Source organism: Lissotriton vulgaris, chromosome 5 (assembly GCF_964263255.1).
Source record: "Lissotriton vulgaris chromosome 5, aLisVul1.2, whole genome shotgun sequence".
Taxonomy (NCBI): domain Eukaryota; kingdom Metazoa; phylum Chordata; class Amphibia; order Caudata; family Salamandridae; genus Lissotriton; species Lissotriton vulgaris.
In genome coordinates this window covers 1424766685-1424788443 of record NC_141693.1, presented here as the reverse complement: position 1 = coordinate 1424788443, position 21759 = coordinate 1424766685, and the positions used below count along the sequence as shown (strand labels likewise).

Sequence of the window (21759 nt, the reverse complement as noted above, 5' to 3'; positions counted from 1 at the left end):
GGGGAAAGGAAGATGGAGGGATACCATAAACGTGGGAGAAGCCGTCAGCACAGTAGGACCACAGGTTTACTTTGGAAAGACCAGGACATGGGATGGGGTTGATCTCAGATCTTTTAGATTGTGGGCGCTACCACTCACAATCATACAAGAAATGGGTAAGTAACTAGAAACCATACCACACAGGAGAAGACTGTTTCATTCTTCACAACCCCCCCCCCCCACAGTTCCCTCCCCTTTCTTTTCCTAGTTATGAAACTACTCACCAGTCGTAAGAACATCCAGGAAAGGTAAATGAGAAGAGTGGAAGACTACCGCTATTGCACATCATAGGGGATAGGTGCCCGAAGGTGATAGAGAGATACGTTTAGTGAGTGTCCATAAAAGTACCTGAAGCACATAGGGGTAGAAGTCCAAAGGACAGTGCACTGACCCACATAAGCCTAAAAGAAAGTACATAAGGTGTGATGAGGGATCAAGGGAGTGAAGAAGAAATGCAAATGATCACCAGTTCCTGTGTGCAGACTTGTCTTTTCCAACATATTCAAAGAAGGGGCATGCGGGAGTGAGCCGAGCCTACAGTTCCAGAGGAGCAAAAGAAAAACCTGCAGTCCTCTGTTGTAAGCACGGCGCGCTAAGAGGGAAACAGCACTAACAGAAAAGAAAAAGCCAAGGAAGGGGATCCGCTCTAGTGGTCCCCGATGAGGTGGAGGGGTGAACGCGGTCGAATGCTGATCATTCGGAAGTACTTGGGCGAAGCAAGGGTCCTTCTCCCTGGACCCGGAGGAATAATCTTAGTCAAGTCAAGTCAGAGAATTTATATAGCGCACTACATACCCAGAGGGTCTCAAGGTGCTTGAGGCGGGGTGGGGAATTACTTGTCAAATATCCACGTTTTAAGTTGCTTTCTGAATGCTAGGTGGTTCTGGGTAAGGCGAAGGTAAGTGGGAAGTGAGTTCCAGGTTTTAGCTGCCAGGTAGGAGAAGGATCTACCTCCCATGGTGGTTTTGTTGATGCGAGGTACAGTGGCAAGGGCTTGGTTGGATGATCGTAGCTGGCGGGAGGGGGTGTAGAAGGACAGTCGTGTGTTGAGGCATTCTGGTCCGATTTCGTAGAGTGCTTTGTGTGCGTGGGTTAGGAGCCGGAAGGTGATCCTCTTATTGACGGGAAGCCAGTGGAGGTTTTTCAGGTGACCAGAGATATGTTCTTTACGCGGAATCTCTAGTATGAGCCTGGCTGAGGCGTTTTGGATTTGTTGGAGTTTTTTCTGGAGTTTAGCGGAAGTACCGGCGTAGAGGGTGTTTCCATAGTCCAGTCGGCTCGTGACCAGAGCGTGGGTGACCGTTTTCCTAGTTTCGGTGGGGATCCAACGAAATGTTTTTTTGAGCATGCGAAGAATGTTGAAGCAGGATGAGGAGACGGCGTTGACTTGTCTGTTCATTGAAAGTGAGGAATCCAGGATGACGCCCAGGTTCCGTGCGTGGTCTGTCGGGATGGGTGCTTTTCCAAGGGCTTCTGGCCACCAAGAGTCGTCCCAAGCGGAGGGGGAGGTACCTAAGATGAGGACTTCTGTTTTATCTGAGTTCAGTTTCAGACGGCTGTGTTTCATCCATTCGGCTACTTCTTTCATTCCTTCGTGTAGGTTAGTTTTGGCGGTGCTAGGGTCATTGGTGAGTGATAGGATCAGTTGAGTGTCATCCGCGTAGGAGATGATGTTGAGGTTGTGCTGTTGGGCGATGGCCGCGAGGGGGCTCATGTATACGTTGAAAAGGGTGGGGCTGAGTGAAGATCCTTGTGGTACGCCGCAGATGACTTCAGTGGCCACTGACTTGAATGGTGGAAGGCGGACTCTCTGGGTTCTACCGGTGAGGAACGAGGTGATCCATTTTAGTGCTTTTCCTTGGATTCCGATGTTTCTGAGGCGCTGTAGAAGGGTGCTATGGCAGACTGTGTCGAAGGCTGCGGAGAGGTCGAGGAGGATGAGGGCGACTGTGTCTCCATTGTCCAGTAGAGTACGAATGTCGTCTGTTGCTGCGATGAGGGCGGTCTCAGTGCTGTGTTTTGCTCGGAAGCCGGACTGTGAGGAGTCGAGGGATTTGTTGGCTTCGAGGAAGGCGGCGAGCTGGTTGTTGACAGCTTTCTCGATGACTTTGTCCGGGAATGGAAGGAGCGAGATGGGGCGGTAATTTTTGAGTTCGGTTGGGTCAGCTGTGGGTTTCTTCAGGAGGGCGCTGAGTTCGGCATGTTTCCAGCTTTCCGGGAAGGTTGCGGAGTCGAGGGAGCAGTTGATGACGTCTCGGAGGTGCGGTGCTATGATGGAGTTAGCTTTGTTAAAGATGTGGTGAGGGCATGGGTCTGTGGGGGATCCTGAGTGGATGGAGTTCATCAGGCGGATGGTGTCCTCAGTGGAGATTGGGTTCCAGTCATTAAGGATGTTCGAGGGGGGTGAAGGTCCAGCAGATGGTTGGGTGGGTTGGTCTCCGGGTTGGTTGTCGAAGCTGTTGTGGATGTCTGCAATTTTGTTGTGGAAGAATGAAGCTAGGGAGTCGCAGAGGGCTTGAGAGGAGGTGATGTCGTTAGAGTTGGCCGAGGGATTGGTAAATTGCTTGACGATGTTGAAAAGTTCCTTGCTGTTGTGGGCGTTGTTATCTAGTCAGTCCTTGAAGGCGGTTTTCTTGGCCTTTCGGATCAGTTGGTGGTGTATGCGGGTGGCGTTTTTGAAGGCGTCCTTGGTGCTGGTGGATGGGTCTTTTTTCCAGGCCTTCTCAAGGGAGCGGCAGAGTTTCTTGGATTTCTTAAGATCATCGTTGAACCAGGAGGCCTTCTTGCTGCCAAGTTTGCTTTGTCGTTTTTTCAGTGGTGCTAGGATGTCGGCGCTGTTGGATAACCATAGGGTGAGGTTGGTGGCGGCTTGGTCGGGGTTTGAGGAGTAGGCTGGGGGGTTTAGAAGAAGCGATGAGGAGATCTGGTCGATGGTGATTTTGTTCCAGTTTCTTTGCAGAGTTGGTTGTGGGTGGTTGTTGGGTTTGGGCTTGTTGTAGGTAAAGTGAACGCAGCTGTGGTCAGTCCAGAGGAGAGCCGTAGTGTGGCTGAAGGAGACATGATTGCTGGAGGTGAAGATAGGGTCGAGAGTGTGACCTGCGATGTGGGTGGGGGAAGTGACCAGTTGTTTAAGTCCGAGGTTGGCGAGGTTGTCCAAAAGGGTGGTGGAGTTGTGGTCGTTGTTCTTTTCAAGGTGAAAATTGAGGTCTCCCAGAAGGATGTAATCTTTGGAGGGGAGCGCGTGTGGAGTGATGAAGTCCGTGATGTCCTCGCTAAATTGTGCGCGGGGTCCTGGTGGCCTATAAAGGAGGGTGCCTCTGAGTGTGGTCTTGGGGTCGATGTGGAGGTGAAGGTGTTCAGAGTTGGCGAGATTGACATCAGAGCTTGTTGAGATGTGGATGGATTTCTTATGGACGATAGCGATTCCTCCTCCTGTGTGGCCGGTACGGTCCTTGCGTATGATCTTATAATCTTCTGGGATGGCAATGGTGATGTCTGGGGCGGAAGAGGCGTTCATCCATGTTTCTGTTAGGAAGGCGACGTCCGGAGAGATGGTGTCTAGTAGATTCCATAGGTCAATGGCGTGCCTGTGGACCGATCGGGTGTTGAGCAAGATGCATTGTAGGTGGTTGGGGTCGGGAATCTGTGGTGTGATCGTAGCGGAGTTGTTGACGGTGCCGATGAATTTGCAGGAGTAGCATGAGAAAGGTCCATGGGTGTGTCCAGGAGCGGCTTGGACGCAGTTGGGGGAGCGGCCGGGGTTAAGGGCTAGGAGGGTGGTGGCATCGTAGGTAATGCGGGAGGGCTGGGCAATGCGAGGGCCAGGGGGTCTGGCGCTGGGCGCGGTCCAGGCGCGGACGGGCGTAGACGGGCTTACCTTTGGCGCACCTTCGGCGCGGATTGGGCGCGGTCGCTGCGCGTAAACGCTGCGTGCGGGAACTCCTGTCATATATGGATAGTGGAGGGGGAGGGGCGAGGGCGGCTCAGCTGGGAGGCGGGGCGGGCTACACAAGACGACAACAACAAACAAAATGGCAGCGGAGGGGGGAGCACAGCAGAGCGCTTGGGGAAAACGCGCAAACACAGTTAAAGTAACGATGGTAAATCAAAAGTGCATTAAAAGCAAAGCGGCAACCAGGCAGAGCTGCAGGCAATAATAATGAGGCAATATTGACAATAAGCGCTGACCAACGATACCAATTGTCGCCAGGGACACTGGGAGCGACCACTCCGGCCAAAGCGAAGAGCGAGTCACAGCGCTTCCAGGTAAGGAAGCGCTGTTTGTAGTCTGTGGGAGGGCGGCTCAGCTGGGAGGCGGGCGGGCTACACAAGACGACAACAACAAACAAAATGGCAGCGGAGGGGGGAGCACAGCAGAGCGCTTGGGGAAAACGCGCAAACACAGTTAAAGTAACGATGGTAAATCAAAAGTGCATTAAAAGCAAAGCGGCAACCAGGCAGAGCTGCAGGCAATAATAATGAGGCAATATTGACAATAAGCGCTGCCCAACGATACCAATTGTCGCCAGGGACACTGGGAGCGACCACTCCGGCCAAAGCGAAGAGCGAGTCACAGCGCTACCAGGTAAGGAAGCGCTGTTTGTAGTCTGTGGGAGGGCGGCTCAGCTGGGAGGCGGGGCGGGCTACACAAGACGACAACAACAAACAAAATGGCAGCGGAGGGGGGAGCACAGCAGAGCGCTTGGGGAAAACGCGCAAACACAGTTAAAGTAACGATGGTAAATCAAAAGTGCATTAAAAGCAAAGCGGCAACCAGGCAGAGCTGCAGGCAATAATAATGAGGCAATATTGACAATAAGCGCTGCCCAACGATACCAATTGTCGCCAGGGACACTGGGAGCGACCACTCCGGCCAAAGCGAAGAGCCAAGCACCTTGGCGACAGGAGATGCACGTCTTTACAGACGAGTGTCTCCCACGTAATGTGGGGCGTTTCTTTCCAGAAGAATATGCCGTACTTTCGCATGAGTATGGGTGTCAAAAGGAAAGAGCAAGCAGGAGAAAGAAAAGGGTGCAGAGGAACACACCATAAGGAACAAAGAAAAGGTAGGTTGCCCATTCATTCCACTCCATACATGACCCACATAAGAAGGGAAAAACCTAAGAGAATGCCTGTGTCTCCACGGACGTCATGACCCCTGCAAGCCCCTGGAACCTGCTGTCAGGTGGTAACAGATACCCTCCTTGAACTCCTCGTTGTAGAAGAAACTAGGACAGAGAGGAGGTAGATAATAGTATATCAGATGCATTATTTTCATCCACTGACTAAGCCACAGAAGGTTCCAGAACCTGAAATCTTTATATCAGTGCACTACATGCTATTATAGGATATGCATGTTTGTAAAGCACTTCTTTGTACACATACCTTCAGATGGCAGTTTCCATATGTTATGTTATGTTATAGGGTTTTATAGAGCGCTCGTGTACCCGGAGGCGTCTTGGGACTGTTCTGAGTGAGTGAGGTCAGTCCTGGATGAAGGTACTGTATGTATATTATAGCCTAAAAAGCCATGGGTGTTTTTCAGTGCGTTTCTGAATTATAAAAGATTCTGGGAGTTTTTTTAGTTCAAAGGGAGGAAATTCCACAATTTGGCGGTACATGTTAGCGCCCCCAACGGGCCAGTCTAAATTATGGTACCTCAATATTTTTTCTGCACGAAGGTCATAAAAGTCTTGGAGGCAAATACCAGTGGAAATGCTGCCTAAGGTCTACTGGTCCAGTGTTGTGTAGTGCCTTAAAGGCCGTGCACAGAGCCTTAAAAGCAATTCTTTTTTTCATTTGCAACCAGTGCAGTTGGTTCAAAGCCAGGTAAACTGAATGGGATTTGGGGAGGCCAAAGATAAGCAGTGGTGCTGCATTTTGTAAGTTCTGAAATTTGGAAAGCATTCTTTGCTGCAGTCCAATGTGTAGTCTGTTGCAATAGTCCAGTTTGAACAAGCCTAGTACTGACATGATCATTTTTTGTGGAGTTACGGGAAAACAGGGTACAATTTTTCTCAAAATCTTCAAGAGAAAAAAAAGTGCGGACGCTATTTGATTAATCTGGTTCTCAAAAGAGAGTTTTCTGTCAAATATGACCCCAAGATTTCATACTTTTTCTACTGGGGATGGGACTGAGCCCATGTCTGATGTCCATCAGCCTTGGGACCAGAAATTAGTGTTGTTTCCGAAATAATCTCAGGCCTTTTTCCGCCATCCAGCTTCCAATTTTTTCCATGCAGAGCGGAATTGAGATGCTGTATTGATCGGATTTCCTGCAATAAACACCACAGGGCATATTATCAAGAACAGCGTTATAAATTATCGCCGGTTTAGCGGTAGAAAACTGCAGCTAAAGTGGCGATAATGGGCTTGATAATATGCCCTTGAGAATTCCAATAGAAGTTCATGTTCTGGTGTGAACATGGGCTTCTATTGATATTCTCCAGGGCATATTATCAAGCCCATTATCGCAGCATTAGTGGCAGTTTTCTGCCGCTAAACCAGTGATCATTTTAACGCCGTTCTTGATAATATGCCCCCATGATTTTAAAAAAAGAGAGGCAGTTTGTAATTTTAGCTTATGGTTGAGGTGTAGGCGGGAGGGCACTGCTAATGGAAAAGAGGCTACTCACTTGGGGGTCTCATTTAGGAGGAATTGGTGTAGGGCAGCACTGAAGGTCTACTTGATGCTCTGGCCTACGAAAATGTAAATGCATTCCTGTCCTTTCCTTCTGTGCTGGTGCACAATTTGCTGGACCTGAATATACTATTTTACTAGTGAAAATAAATGCTATTTAAATTACAAACATACATTTCAAGGCATAAATCAGGACATTTAAAGAGCTAGCTAAGCCATTCACAAAACCCTTAGGGAATTGGATTTAGTGTTCTTTCTCAATGATGCTAAAACAGTGTACAGACAGGATAAACAGTATGGTAAAGAAGTTGTTAAGTACGTATTGTGCTGCTTCGTTGTATCTTTATGGCAAAGAGTAAAAATGTGTGGTAGAGGCTTTCTATATTTATGTTCTTATCACCTCACTGACTTGTGTTTATTGTTATTGGCTAACGCTTTGTTGAACCTCAATGCATGAATTGCATTTCTCAATTACTTTAAAAACAATTTAACTGGTCTGTATTGTAAGTATAAATTAAGGGTTAAGAAGCTTATAACTTCTCTTTTTAAAGAACTATCAAAGGGATGGAGTGAAGAGGATTCTGCTAGAGATGGAGGATAACAAACTGAAATATGAAGAGAAAGCCAAGGAATCTGTTAAGAAAATACTTGAAGACAAAATCATAGCAGAAAAGCAGCTACAAAACATTCAGGTGAGAAACTGAATTATTTGTTTTCACCCTATTTTAAACCTCTGGTATACTGAACGTTTGTATATTCTGGTGACATTGTGAGAGTAGTCAACATAAAGAAAAGGGATATTGCAAAAAGATTGACTGATGTAGAATTAAAGATACTTAGCAACAGTAGAGTTGAAGACGCATACAAATCAAAATTAGGAAGGTAAGGAGAGTAAATCAAAAACAGTTTTTACATGCAGTTGAAGATGACCTTCTCTTTTGTTGTATTCCCCCAGATTGTTGCTTTTTTCTGCTGAGCATGTTTTGGCTGTCCACAGGGCAAACTTTACTCCTGATAACCAGCGGTAAAAGAGGCTTGTGAGCTCCTCTCTAAACATGTTAGAATTGGCATATCCTTAATAGTCACATTTATTTATTTTTAAGTCCTGAGTATATGATACAACATGTTGACAGGGTCTGTAAATTATATGCTACTAGTGGGCTGAAGCTTCATTAGGCAAAGTGCTAAAGTAGCATTGTAAAAAAATGTCTCTAGGCTTGTAATTGCAACCTGGGTATGAAATTTTAGAAAATGCAATTTCCACCTGGCAAGCCAAACCTTTTTCCAGGCATACACATACCTTTTTAATACTTATAAGTCATTCCTAAGGAGGATGCATGGTATTTAAAAAGTGGGATATATATATTTGAAGTTTTACATGCCCTTGCAGTGAAAACCTCCAACGTAATTTTTCACAGAGGCAAGACTCGCCTTTCCATAGGTTAACACTGGTTTATGCTATTTCTTTTAATAAGTGCTAAATTTACTTTGGAAGCACCTTGAAAAAAAGATCAAGGACTCATTATAATAGTTATTTAAAATCCAACTTAATGTTCAAGTTGGATTTTATATAACTATTGTAGAAATTACTGTTTTAGAATGTTGTTATTTTTCTGTCTAAAATCAAAAGGCTTTCTTGTCAGTGTCCAGCTGATGGCTCCCCTGTGGTGAGATTGATTGCTCCCAGACAGTGGACAAAGGCACCTGGGAGTGGGGAGAGGGACTTCACCCTTGACAGGATAGCCTGGGTGACTATGCCAAACCCTTTCCTGATGGCGGATGAAGCTTACACCTAGGTTTGCCTCCCCTTTGTCTTTCTAGTCAGGCTGGCACTAAACTCAGTGGGGTTAGGGGGTAGAGAAACCGACCAGAACTAGTTTACAGAGTGGACAAAGGTTTGCTTTTAATCTACAGGCAGGCACTGGGCATAAAGGATAATCCCACAGACTTCTCCTCGGAACACTCCTAAACCTTTGAAGATCAGAACAGGGATTGCCTCTGTTGCCTAAAGCCTGAATGAAAACTACTTGCTTTAACCCAGGACCATATAAGTGACTCCAGGGGTCCCTTAGCTAACCACCTGTTTCAGCTACAGTGACAGAACAAGCTTCAAGGGACTCTCTCCGTGCATGTGCCCAGATGACAAGTTCCTACTGGACCTGCCCTGGATCCTGCTGCTGGCCACTGTTAGAGTGAGTCCTAACTCCATGTGGTGACTCCTCAGGTCCTGGGACCTTGTCTTGTGTTAGAGTGTATTTCTTCTTCCCCTAGACTGCAAGAGCTGGAACATAGAAACTTTTTGCAAACATTCTGCCTGTGGAAATGACGGCGACTGGGATTATTGTCGAAACCGCAGCTATGTACATCCAATCAGCAGTCGGCCTCAGCTTGCTGGTTTGCCCAGCGGAAGGAGATCTAACTTAAGCCTTATCATAGAGGGCTTCATCAGGACCAATACCAAACACCATCCCATCGATGTTGAGGCCTTCCTGGACACGGGCCTCAGACTTTGCCTTCTCAGAACTTTCCCACTTTTGTTGCTGACAGTACCGGAAACCAGCTCTTCATCAACCCTCCATCATTGGGCCCTGCTTTGGATTCAGCTTGCAGCTTGCCCCACTGACACCACTTTTTATCTATAAACGTTTTTAATTCAGATGGTAAATTTTTCACCAGAAGAAACCTGGTCCCTATATCCAATCTGCCCTCCATTGTGTCTGGCCTTAACTTTTTACCTTGACCCAGTCTAATGCAACCAGATCACAGCGGTTGGCACTTTGTGCTTTTTGGAACTATTTTCTATGTTAAAATGTAAAAATTCAAATGTCCTGTTTTACTTATTAGATTTTTGACATTTTGGTGTCATTTTCTTTATTAAGATTTACTGTATTATTCTAAATTGGTTTGGGATATTTCTTGTATTTTCACTTTATTACTGTTTGAGTGCCTCAAAAATACTTCACACATTCCCTGTAAGCTAAGCGAAATCTAACAGCTTTATTCCAAGCTACCAAAGGATTAGGTACAGGGTTATTGAGAGACTTTTGTGGTTCACCCTGACGAGGATTGTGATTATTTTTTTAATGGGTTCTGACCCCCTTTGAATAATACTCCAATTTAGTACACGTGTGAAGGAAGTTTAGGTGAAAAAAGAACTGCAGATGTCACCGTAACAAAAATGAAGCAGACTGCCCAAATGGCGTTGTCTTCTTTCACTTGTGATCAGTGCTGGAGGGCATAACTCTTCCTCCCGAGCACCTATCAACAACAGAGGAGACACAGCTTTCAATAGGAGATAATGTTCTGCCTGTCAACAGTGGATCCCTGCTTGGGTATCACACTGGGCAGGCGATCCTCAAGAAGGGACACTCACCACTAGATGTTGATTGCGGGGTTGGGCACAGGGCTGTGCTCTCCTCCGCCCAGGCCATGTCAGTCTTTCTGGAGATCAGATAAGGGGAGTTTATCCTCAATCTGCCCCCCCCCCCATCCCCGGTTGGTAAAATGTCAAAAAGACACCAGGAATCAAAAGGCTACTGCTTTTTTTGTGGGGGAGCTACCATCCCCCCACCAGGCATGGGCCCATGCTTCCCTCCGCCCCATTCATTTCAGTCTTTCTGACTCCCTGAGAGGCTGCACCAATATTTAGACCCCCTGGACTCAGAAAAGGGGGTTTACCCCCAACCTGCTCCCGTCCCCAGAGTGCAGAAAGCCCACTTGGCAACAGGGAATCAGTACAACACTGTTTTTTTAGCAGGGGAGAAGCCACCAATAGGCATGGGCCTATTACTTCATACCAGGCTGCACCATCTTTAGCCCCCCTGGGGTTGAACGGGTGATTTCTATCCCCCAATCTGTTCCCAGGTGGCTGAAAGCCCTCTAGACCCTAGGGCGTCAAAATGGCACTCCTTTTTTAGCTAGGAAGCAGCCCCCCAGGGAATGAGCCTTGGCTTCCACCCATCCCTGGCCATATTAGTCTTTATGCCCCCTCCTGGGAGGGGAGAGTAGGGGATGCAGGGGGTATTTACCCCCATTTTGCCCTCCTGAGTGACGCAGCAAACCTACTAGACAAAGGGAGCCAAAACAGCATTTTTTTGGGGTTGAGGACAGCATCTAAGGGCATGGGCCTGTACCTCACCCAAACCCAGCTGCAACAGTCATTCTGTCAACCCTGGGAGTTGATAGAGGGTGTTAACCCCCAATCTGCCCCTTAGGGGGCAGGAAGGCCGCTACGCACCAGGGAATCAAAACAGCACCGTTTTTATGGACGGGGAGATGCCCCATGTCCATAGGCGTGTGCTCTCCCCTACCCACTCACAACAGTGTTTTTGCCCCCTCAGGGTGCCAATGGCAGTTTTATACACCAAATTTGCTTTCTGAGGGGAGGCACAAAGCCCACTAGGCCCCACTGAATAATAGCTGTACTGCTTTTTTTTGGTTGGGAGCAGCTACCTATGGGAATAGGTCTGTGTCCCAACCGCAGCTATGACAGTCTTTATGCCCTCCCCCTCGGACAGATTTGTGGAATTTACCCCCCCACCAATCTGCCCTCCTGGGTGGAGAAAGGCCACCAAGAAAGTAATGATCCACACAAAGATGTTGAGAAGTGCCTCACCAGGCATCGGGTTGTACTGCCATGCCAGAACCAGCCCAACAGTCTGTCTGCTCACCCCCTCCCACCCCTGGAGTAGATAGGGGACATTCTGAATGAAAAGAAAGGATGGAGGACTTCAAAACCTGACATTGGGCTATGCCCCCACCTCAGAAAGATCCTAACAGTCTTTCTGCTCCCCTCAGGATTTAACACAATTTTGTCCTTGAGGGGGCAAAAATGTCACTTGGCACAGGACTATATTTTTTGTTTTAGGAAATAAATATGGATGGTGGACAGGCCACCCTGGTATTGAGCCTATTACCCATCCCTTAAGCCCCCAAAGGTCTTTCTGCCAGCCGGGGGGCACACAGCACCCCCATTCCCATGGCAAACAAGGGGAAAGCTCAATTCTTTTGGGTGTATGTATGACATATATATATTTTTTTAACAAGTTTTATATAATGCAAACTTGACATGAAGGTATTGGGTAGCAGAGCGCTTTACATAGCACTACATGAGGACACATTAATTTTTGTTAGGCACTGGGAGATTAAGTGATTTGCCCAGAATCACAGGATGTTCAGCGTCATAGCTGAGACTCGTTCGTGGTTCCCCAGATTCGAGGTTAACCGCCCTAACTCCTTTCCCCATATAGATTGGCTGAGTAAAGGTAAATCCCATCCTCCTTTTACTTGCTATGCTGAATGGCTGCTGTCTTCAGGCCCAGGCTTGGCCAACACCAGAATAAATCCAGACTTTTTAAAAACGAGATACGTAGGAGAGTCCAGGTTGGTGTGCCTTACATGCAACCAGCAACAATTACCTTTAAGACCTGTAAACCTCACACTTTGCCTAAAATGATGCTATTTCCTCACATTTCTGTGACAGAAACTTCCAGAATCTGGAAGGATCCAAATAATTCCTACCGCTCAGCATTCCAGCACTTCTCTAGATGAAACGCTACTTGTGTATCTTGCCATTGTGCCTGGGACACAAAAGGCCCCAATACACAATATGGAAAAAAACAGCATTAGGGGTACCTACAATATTTCAGCCCAGGCTCAGCTACCACCCTAGGAAATCTAAGAAACCCACTCAATTTTCAAAATTAGACACCCAGGAGAGTCCGGGGAGATGTGCTTTGCATTGATCGCATGACGTTTTCTTACCCACAATGCCCTGTAAACCTCAAACTTTGCTTAAAATCATGAATTTTCCTCTCATTTATGTGACCGAAACATCAGGAATCTGCAGTGATCAACAAAATTCCTACCTTTCAACATTCCCATACTTCTCCTGATAATTATTCTACCACACTTGTATGGTTGGCTTTGAACCTACAACACAAAAGTTTCCAAAATGCAACATAGCGGAAATCTACAATAGGGTAGCTGTGGCATCTGGGCCCAAGCTTGGTACCACCCAGAGAAAGTAATCAAACCCAGATATTTTTGAAAACTAGACACGCAGGGAAGTCCAGTGTGATGTGCCTTGAGTGGATCCCATACAGTTATCTTATCCACAATGCCCTGCAAACTTCAACCTTTGCCTATAATCACACATTTTTCTCACATTTCTGCAACAGAAACTTCCGTAATCTTCAAGGATCCACATGATTCCTATCACCCAGTATTCCCACACTCTTCCCAATAAAAACAGTACTCCTCTTGTGTGGCTGGGTCTAATGTCTGTGAGAGGACGACTCAAACCTGGGACAAGTTTGTTAGGTTTCCCTGGGTGACATCCGAGATTGGGCCCAAATACTGCAGCTACTCCCATCACCAAATCAGCAAATTTATTGACTGCAAATGTTGATGTCTCCATATTGCGATTTGGGGCTCATTGTATTGTGGATGCCATGCTGGGCCTCACAAGTAGCGTAGCATTTATATCGGGAAAAGTGTGGGACCACGGGGGGTGAGTATTTTGTTGCTCTGTGCCGTTTCTAGAACTTTTGTAGTGTGTTTTCTGTATGGCCCATTGTTATTTTCCCTATGTCATCCTAATTATGCATATTCTAGGCCACTGTTGCTTCACACACATTACTAAATATCACATTTGCTTTTTGTGCCACATTGTATTTTCACACAGAACCAGCTCCCGTTTGGGCATTTTATACTTTTCATGGGATTTAGTATAAACAGCCTACGTACGGTCAAACAATTATGTCCCTTGTTATTCTCTCTGGTCAGACACTAGCACCTAGACATAATAAAGCAACACATCTGCTGTTTTGAATACATATATCTTGTCATACAACTGAGGACAGGGGTGTGGAAAAACACACACAGAGCAATGATCCTGAAATTAGAGTGCTGCATCAGAAAATATGTAGAACATCCACCTATGTATGCTAAGGCACAGTGTCCACCACTAAATCTAGATCTATAATTTATAACAACTTAGTTTCAGTAGTGGGGGAGGGTTTAGGCAGATATGTCAGATAAAATGACAGAGCTGGCTCCTTTTTGTATATGGTTTATTAACCATGCTGATGACTTTATTGCCATGGATTGTTTTCTAATAGTGGTGCAATTATTGCATTTTAAAGCACAATAGTTTAAATAAACATTGTAAACTTCCCTTGTGTCTTTTTTCTATTTTATTGTGGACTAGCAGCCCGTCCCGACGTTGTCCGGGAGCAATTAGGCTTCAGGGCCCCCGCCCGCCCCAACGTTGTCCGTGGGTCCCCCGGAGCCTTCCTCCATGTATTGAAGTATTATACCTCTATGTTTACTTTGTATGCTTTTGTAACCTGCACACGTAACTTTTTCCTCCTATAATGCACCCTTTGGCTCACTTTTTTAATGCTCCGTTTGTTTCCTCTTGCTTCCTGCACACGTCACTTTTTCCTCCTATACCTCTATGTTTACTTTGTACGCTTTTGTAACCTGCACACGTAACTTTTTCCTCCTGTAATGCACCGTTTGGCTCACTTTTTTAATGCTCCGTTTGCTTCCTCTTTCTCACGATTTTCATTTTTGCTTAATTTTTCCACCGCTCCTAAATAAATAAATAAATAACCTACCTCATCCGCCGCTCACCGCTCCTCTCCGCCTGTCCACCGCTCCTCACCGCCTGTCCGCCGCTACTCACCGCTCCTCCACGCACCTCACGTCGGGCACGCACGTCGCGGCCAGCGCTTCTTCCAAGGGACTACTTTTTTTTTGGTAAATTTTTTAAATAACGTATATTTATTACGTTTACATAGCCTATGTCCATCTGCACACCCTGACGATTCCAACGATATATCGGGTGTGTGGATTGGCACTGTCGTTCCCGAGTTTACCTGCCTCAAAGGTTCAAAGTTCTTCCTTTATAATAGTAGTATAGATAAGTAATTTTACGAGTGAGAGAATGAAAAGGTATGTCCTGTTACAGTGATCCCTGAGAAGGTTGGAGTGTTGTGTTCTGGGGTGCCAAATTACTTGTCTCTCTGGAAAGGTTAGGAGGGCAAGAGAGGCAAGTGATAGCTAGTCAGACTCAGGCTCACAGATACTGATGTGGCATGGTGACTTAGTCCTCTACATACTGATGTTCTATGGTCCCAAGCATGGTTTTGGTCCTGAGCAGAATCCCTGCAACTCTTTCTCTCACAGAATGTAAGCAAAATGTTTGACCTTACAGGGGGATCTACGAAAGCCACACAATCCTGGACTCCCCGAGGTGTCTAAATTAAAAAAAATAAGTGAGTTTGGTATGTTTCCCATATCCCAAAATCCACAGAAACCCACATTGCAAAAAAATGGGTTGGTTTTCATTTATTTGTGCTGTGGTGAGCATTGAGCCCACCCATAGAAGTGGGGAGCTTTTTTATCAGGATAAGTTGGGGAACGCTGGATAGTAGGAAATATGTGGATCCTGTAGATTTTGGAACTTTCTCTCACCAAAATATGAGGAAATGAATGTTTGTTGGCTACATTTGGGTTTTAAAGGGGCATTCTGCGTAAACAAGTTAAGGGGATTCATCCAAGGCACATCACCATGTACCCACCCAGGATTCTAGTCTTTAAAAATGTCTGGGTTTGATAGGATATGCTGGGTGGCTGCCAAGCCCAGGCCAAATCCCACCGATTCTCCATTGCAAAAACAGGGTTGGTTTTGAGTGGAAAGATGTTATCTTTGCTGTGTGACCAATGAGCCCACCCATACAAGTGGGGAACTTTTTTATCGGGACAAGTTGGGGAATAGTAGGAACTATGTGGCTTCCTGTAGATTTTGGAACTCTCTCTCACCAAAATATGAGAAAATGAGGCTACATTTGAAGTTTAAAGGGCATCCTGCGTAACAAAGTTAAGGGGATCTGTCCAAGGCACACCACCCTGGACTCACGTGGGTTTCTAGTTTTCAAAAATATCTGGGTTTGGTAGGATATCCTGGGTGGCTGTTAAGCCCAGGCTCAAATTCCCCAGATTCCCCATTGCAAAAACAGGGTTGGTTTTGAGTGAAAAAATATGATTGGTTCAGATTACATTTGGAAACTTTTCTGTTATAGATGCAGGGCATACCCACACAAGTGGGGTAGTGTTTTTATCAGGACAATTGGGAAATGCTGGGTGATAAGAAATGTGTGGATCCCTGCAGTTATGGAACTTTCTCTCAGCAAATGTGATGAAAATGTGGGTTTTGGCTGCGCTTGAGGTTTGAAGAGCATTGTGCTTTAGAAAAGTTAGGAGGCTTAATGCAAGGCACACAACCCTGTACACCACTGGATATTTAGTTAAAAAAATATTTGAATTTGGTAGGTTTCCATGAGAGGCGGCTGAGCCCAGACTAAACTTTACAGCTACCCACACAGTAAAAAAAGGGTAGTATTGAGTGTAAAATGTTATCAATCCATTTTGCGTTTTGGGGGCTTTTCTGCAGCGGATGCTGGACCCACCCATGCAAGCGTGGTAGGGGCATATTATCAAGACAGGCGATAAAATTATCACCGCTTTAGCGGCAGTAAACTGCAGCCAAAACGGTGAAAATGGGCTTGATAATATTCTCAATGGAATTCCAATTGAAGCCCATGTTAGATGTCCATCCCATCTAACATGGGCTTCAATTGGAATTCCCTAGAGCATATTATCAAGCCCATTATTGCCGTTTTAGCTGCAGTTTTCTGCTGCTAATGCTGCGATAATTTTATCGCCTGTCTTGATAATATGCCCCATAGTTTTTTTTATCAGGAGAAGTGTGCACATTTTGGGTGGTAGGAAATTTGGGATTCTAACAGATTGTGGATTGTTCTCTCATTGAAATCTGAGGAAAATATGTGTTTTCTGCTTATGTTTGAGGTTTGAAGGTTATTGTTGGTAATAAAAGTTAGGAGGTTTCAGTACAAGGCACGTCATTCTGGACTCCCCCAGGTATCTAGTTTTCAAACATGTCTGGTTTTGGTAGGTTTTAATTGGCGGATCTGATCAGAAAAACTGGATCAGATCAGAGTGCCTTTATGGGGCCTTTCTTTTTTTTTTATAAATTCTTTTTATTAGTTTCATTCGCAGTTATGCATACATTTGTAATCAGTATTTCAGCAAGAACTTAATACAGCAGTACATTATCATGGGGAAGAAAGTCACTTTTACACATTATCTGTTGCTCAATCTCTATTTCGCCTCATTTCAAGTTCCAACATTGGGGAGATAGAGATTCCATTTGCTCCATGTCTCGTCCCACTTCTTTGGGCATCCCCGAATTGTAAAGACTTCCTTTTCTGCAATCATACATTTATCATACATTTATCAACTTCCTTTAACCATACCTGCATAGTTGGAGAACTCGCCGCCCCCACCCCTTACCTATTTCTCTTTTGACTCCCAGCATGGCTAGTTGTTGTTCCACCTCTGTAAGATCTGTTGCGGCCCACACATTAAGTAGGCCTAGCCCCGGTGTAAGAGTCAGTGTTTTCCCCAGGGCCGTTTGGATATGAGTTGTGGCCCCAATCCCCATTCTGTAGAAGCTGCGGGCATTCCCATAAAGTATGATAAAAGGTAGCTGTGTGGCCGCAGCCTCTAAGATAGAGTGGATAGGCTCTGGTCCTTATCTTTGCCAGTGTCACTCCCGTTAAATATTATCTGTGGAGGATTTTGAATTGTATCAGCCTGAAACGGAGGGTGAGGTCGTCCAGAGATCCCAGGTCTCCCTCCCTCTGCTCTTTAAGCTTATGTAGGGTGTCAGGTATGTTACACAATTTTTTATAGGTCAACGAAATAGCTTTGGAGTGTAGTGGTCCATCCAGCAACCGATCTTCCAACGGTGAAGACTCTGGTATCTCTGTGAGGTTTGGTAGAGCTGTTGTGAGGGCATGTCAGATTTGCATGTATCTAAACTGTTCCCCCTGCGCCATCTTATATTGGTCTTGAAGCTCCTTAAAACTGAGGATCGACCCTTTTTTGATCACGTCTCTGACCAAGGAAATCCCGATGATGTCCCAATTATCAAAGCCAGGTTGATGGCAGAGAGAACCCAACTTCTGGGCATACCATAGTGGTGTTGCCTTTGTGAGGACCTTTGACCATCCTAGCCAGGAATTTGCCTGATGCAAGATAGCTACAGTATGGGAGAGAGGCTCAAAATATTGCCCTTGCTTCCCTTTAGAGTCAAACGCTCCCTAGTAACCAGATCTCCCAGTCTGATATCTGTCTAGCTTGTATGCAGGATTGTTGGAAGAGCAGTATATCCACTGGTTTATCATCACTAGTTGCGAGGCCCAGTAGTAAAGTTTAAGGTCCGGGAGAGCTATTCCTCCATCATACCAACCTTTTGTCAGCTTTTTGGTGGCATTGCGGGGGCCCTTCCATCCCAGAGCAGGGTCCTGACCTTACCCTCTACCTCTGAGTAATACGTGTCTGGAACTCGATATGGACAATTCTGGAGAATATATAGGAAGCAGGGAAGTGCCAGCATCTTAAACAAGGCTGCACGGCCCACCAGCGACAGGGGCAAGGATCTCCAATGTTTAATGTCTGTTTTGAGCCGGACCAGTGGGGGGGCTAAGTTACGATCATAAAAGAGGGTAGGGTACGATATAGCATATATATTTCCAAGTACTGAAAGCCCTCCACAGCCACCTTGATTGTACAATTTGGTGGGAGACGGGGGACCTGCCCCCGGATGATAAACAGTACAGATTTGCTCCAGTTTATTTGGTAGCCAGAGTATTTTACAAAGTTTGTGAAGATGTCTAGAACACTGTAAAAGGACTTATATAGGGAGGCTAGGTACAGCAAGATGTCATCTGCGTACAGGGATATTTGATCTTCCTGACCCTCTGCCCATTTCAGGCCCCTCACCATCACATCTTGACAGATCCAGGCGGCCAGCAGTTCTAACATCAGAGAGAATATCAGTGGGGACAGAGGACAGCCCTGCCGGGTTCCCCTTCGCAGTGTGAATATTCGGGAGGTATAGTTATTAACCATCACTTGGCCCTGTATTTCTGTGCACAGTAGTTTAATCCAGCCAAGAAATTTCGGGCCAAATCCCATCTTTGCCAAGACTACGATGAGATTTGGCCATTCTATGGAATCAAACACCATGGAGGCATCTAGAGATAGCACCACAGAGTCCTCCTCCAGGAATTCCCTCCGCACCAGCACATTGTTAAGCCTGCGGATGTTTAGTGCTATATTTCTCTCTGGCATAAACCGTGACTGGTCAGGATGTACCAGTGATGAGATAACTTGAACCAATCGGGTGGCTAGAACTTTGGCTAGGATCTTAGCTTCAGCGTTGATCAGTAAAATCGGTCGATATGAACCGCAGTGATCACCAGGCTTCCCTGGCTTATGGTTTACAACGATAGATGCTACTCGCTGATCACTAGGCAGCTTCCCTTGCTCATAGCTTTCATAGCTTTCATTGTACATGGCACGTAGATGAGGGGCAACGTGAGAGGCTGCAACTTTTAAGAATTCAATGGGGATCCCATTGGGCCCCATGGCCTTCCCAGAGTGAATTTGGCTTATGGCCTTTTGGATCTCTTCATCCGTCAAATACCCCTCCAGAGTTTCTTTGTCCATCTTGGAGAGAGTTGCCACATTGCTGTCAGAAAGGAGTTAAGAGCCTATTGATTACAACTGGTGACTCAATCAGCAATGACTAAGTTTCTTTTGGTGAGCAACAATATTCAGTCTGCTCTATAGTATATCAATACTTATACTGAGAGAAACCTAACACCACGGTTAAAGAAAGATATCTGTATTTATTTTATTCCATTCTTAAATTTCAATTTTTTATGAAAAAAATTGAAATTTAAGAGCCAACATTTTCAGTGAAATAATTACAGGTTTGCTGACAGAGTTCTGTGTTTATATCCGGAGTTTTCAGTAACCACGAATTTAGAAATATTGTGGATCGTGCTGCCTCTCACAGTGTGTAAGTTCAACTATAACCAGAGAGTGATCTGAGGTGCCTCTCGGCAGAACTTGGGGGTTTTGAAAATTACCAATGGAGGCTGCGTGTGTTAGGAAGTAGTCAATTCGAGATGAGCTGCATTTGAATAGTACGTGTAGTGGATATCATTGGGTTTCAAGGTACGCCACACATCTGTTAGACCCATGGCTGTAGTGAATTCTCTCATCTGTACATTGGGACGTGTCCCCACCCGCTGGGGGTATCTATCCATATCTTCTTCCATGGTCATGTTGTAATCCCCTCCTAGGATCAGCGTGCCCACCTAAAGTCAGTCAATATTTTGCAGAGAGCTGTCAACGATTCCTTACCCAGCGCAGGAGGTAGGTATAATGAAATTATATTAAGTGCTCTCCCCTCCCACTGCGCCTCTAGGACAGAAAATCTAGCCCCCGGGTCCACCCAGGTACGCTTCACAATAATGGGTAGGTTTTTCTTAACAAGAATCCCAGTTCCCCTGGATCCCGTGGTGAAGTCAGCGTGTACCAGGAGTTTGTAACCCCATCGTGTGAGGGCTTTGCTTTTGTTCCCAGTCATGTGCATCTCTTGCAGCAGCACTATGTCCGGGGCCTGTCTCTTCAGGTATTGTTGGACGATACCCCTTTTAATTTTATCACCGAGTCCGTTTACGTTCCAAGTAAGTATAGAAATCGTTGAATCCATTCTACCCCCCATCATCCGACATGGTGACAGTGCGACAATTTCACAGAAGTGTATGCTTAACAGTCTCCCCTGCTGGTACAATCAAGGCGTGACCTGGTTCTTCTTTCCAACAATTGAGATCAGGTGTGAACACTGTATATAGCAGTATGCATAAATTACTTTGTAAATCAAACTTTCCTAAGGACAATAAACCACCATCCATCCACCCCCTCACCACCCCCTCCCTGCCCGTGAATTTAGAACTACCCACTCCCCAACTAGGCAGAGTACCTCTCCCCCTCTCAAAAATACCAAAAGGTGTGGGTTTGCAGTCCCCCCATCCCCCTCCTACAGCTATCAATCAGCGGTATACCTCCATTCTCTTAGCTCCCAGCCCGACCATATAGGAACAAAATAGCACATTTCACCACTGAGTCACTACGACAGTAACAGTGCTATATCAAGTGTCCTCCAGGCCAGTAAGTCACTATTATAATAGGAACGTTCTCACCAATGTCCTGGAGCATACATGAAGGTAGAGTTTCCTGCAGTCCTCATCGCCTACACGGCTGTACCAACGAAGTTGCAGCTATATGGGGCCTTTCTTATAGTGGGCACTGGTCCCACCCACGTAAGCGGGGTATTGTTTTTATCAGGATGAGAGTGGGAATGCTGTGCAGTTCCAGAATCTATGGATCCCCACAGATTCTGGAACTTTATCTGATAGACATACATTTGAGATTTGTGGGGCACTTTTGGCAAGTAACAGTTTCCTGGGGTGAGGGATGAGCCCAGGCCCCAAGTCCACAGCTGCCCACATTGTAGAAGAAGCATTGAATTTGCTGGGTTGAATGTGATGTCTTCAGGCGGTGTTTTAGGATGCTGTGTGTCCTGGGCGCTATTGCCCATCCACACAAGTGGGACACCGTATCTATAAGAAGATGTGCAAGAACGTTTATTATAACCAATATGACTTCTCTGCATTTTTGGCTTCCAATTGTAAGACTGTATGCAAGAAAGAAGACATTTTGCAAAATGCTGTCTTAATCATATGATAGTATGGTTCACCCCAAATTCATTAATGTACAAATAAACACTTTTTTTAAACTAAGGGGCTTATTTTTGAGAGGCTTACGCCCCTGGAGTGTCACTTTCTTTTTGGGGTCAATCCAGCAGCGCAAGTCTCCCAATTATATGTACAAAGTGACACAAAGTCACTGTGCGTGGGTTTGCATGGCCTCATAGATATCAAGGGAGCATTCCATGGGTGTTGCTGTGGGTTTTCCCATACAACACCCATGAATCCTTTCCTATAGACAGCTGGTTCGACAACCTCCCGGCTCTAAACTGTAAAATGTAATTTCCAACTCTGTTAAAACCCTGGGGATTACTCTTGACTACCACCTACGCATGAAAGACCATATCAATGCCTCTGCAAAAGTTG

General features: G+C 45.8%; 1 protein-coding gene across 2 annotated transcripts in view; it reads left to right on the top strand.

The window, feature by feature from the left end:
- The window catches only part of TRAF3IP3 (TRAF3 interacting protein 3), a 306887-nt gene that overhangs the window by 146694 nt on the left and 138434 nt on the right, over nt 1–21759 (top strand). For both annotated transcript variants that reach the window (XM_086923361.1, XM_086923360.1), the window contains exon 9: nt 7231–7371. In XM_086923361.1, coding sequence (XP_086779487.1) covers nt 7231–7371 — 141 coding nt within the window. The remainder of the gene's footprint in view (nt 1–7230; nt 7372–21759) is intronic.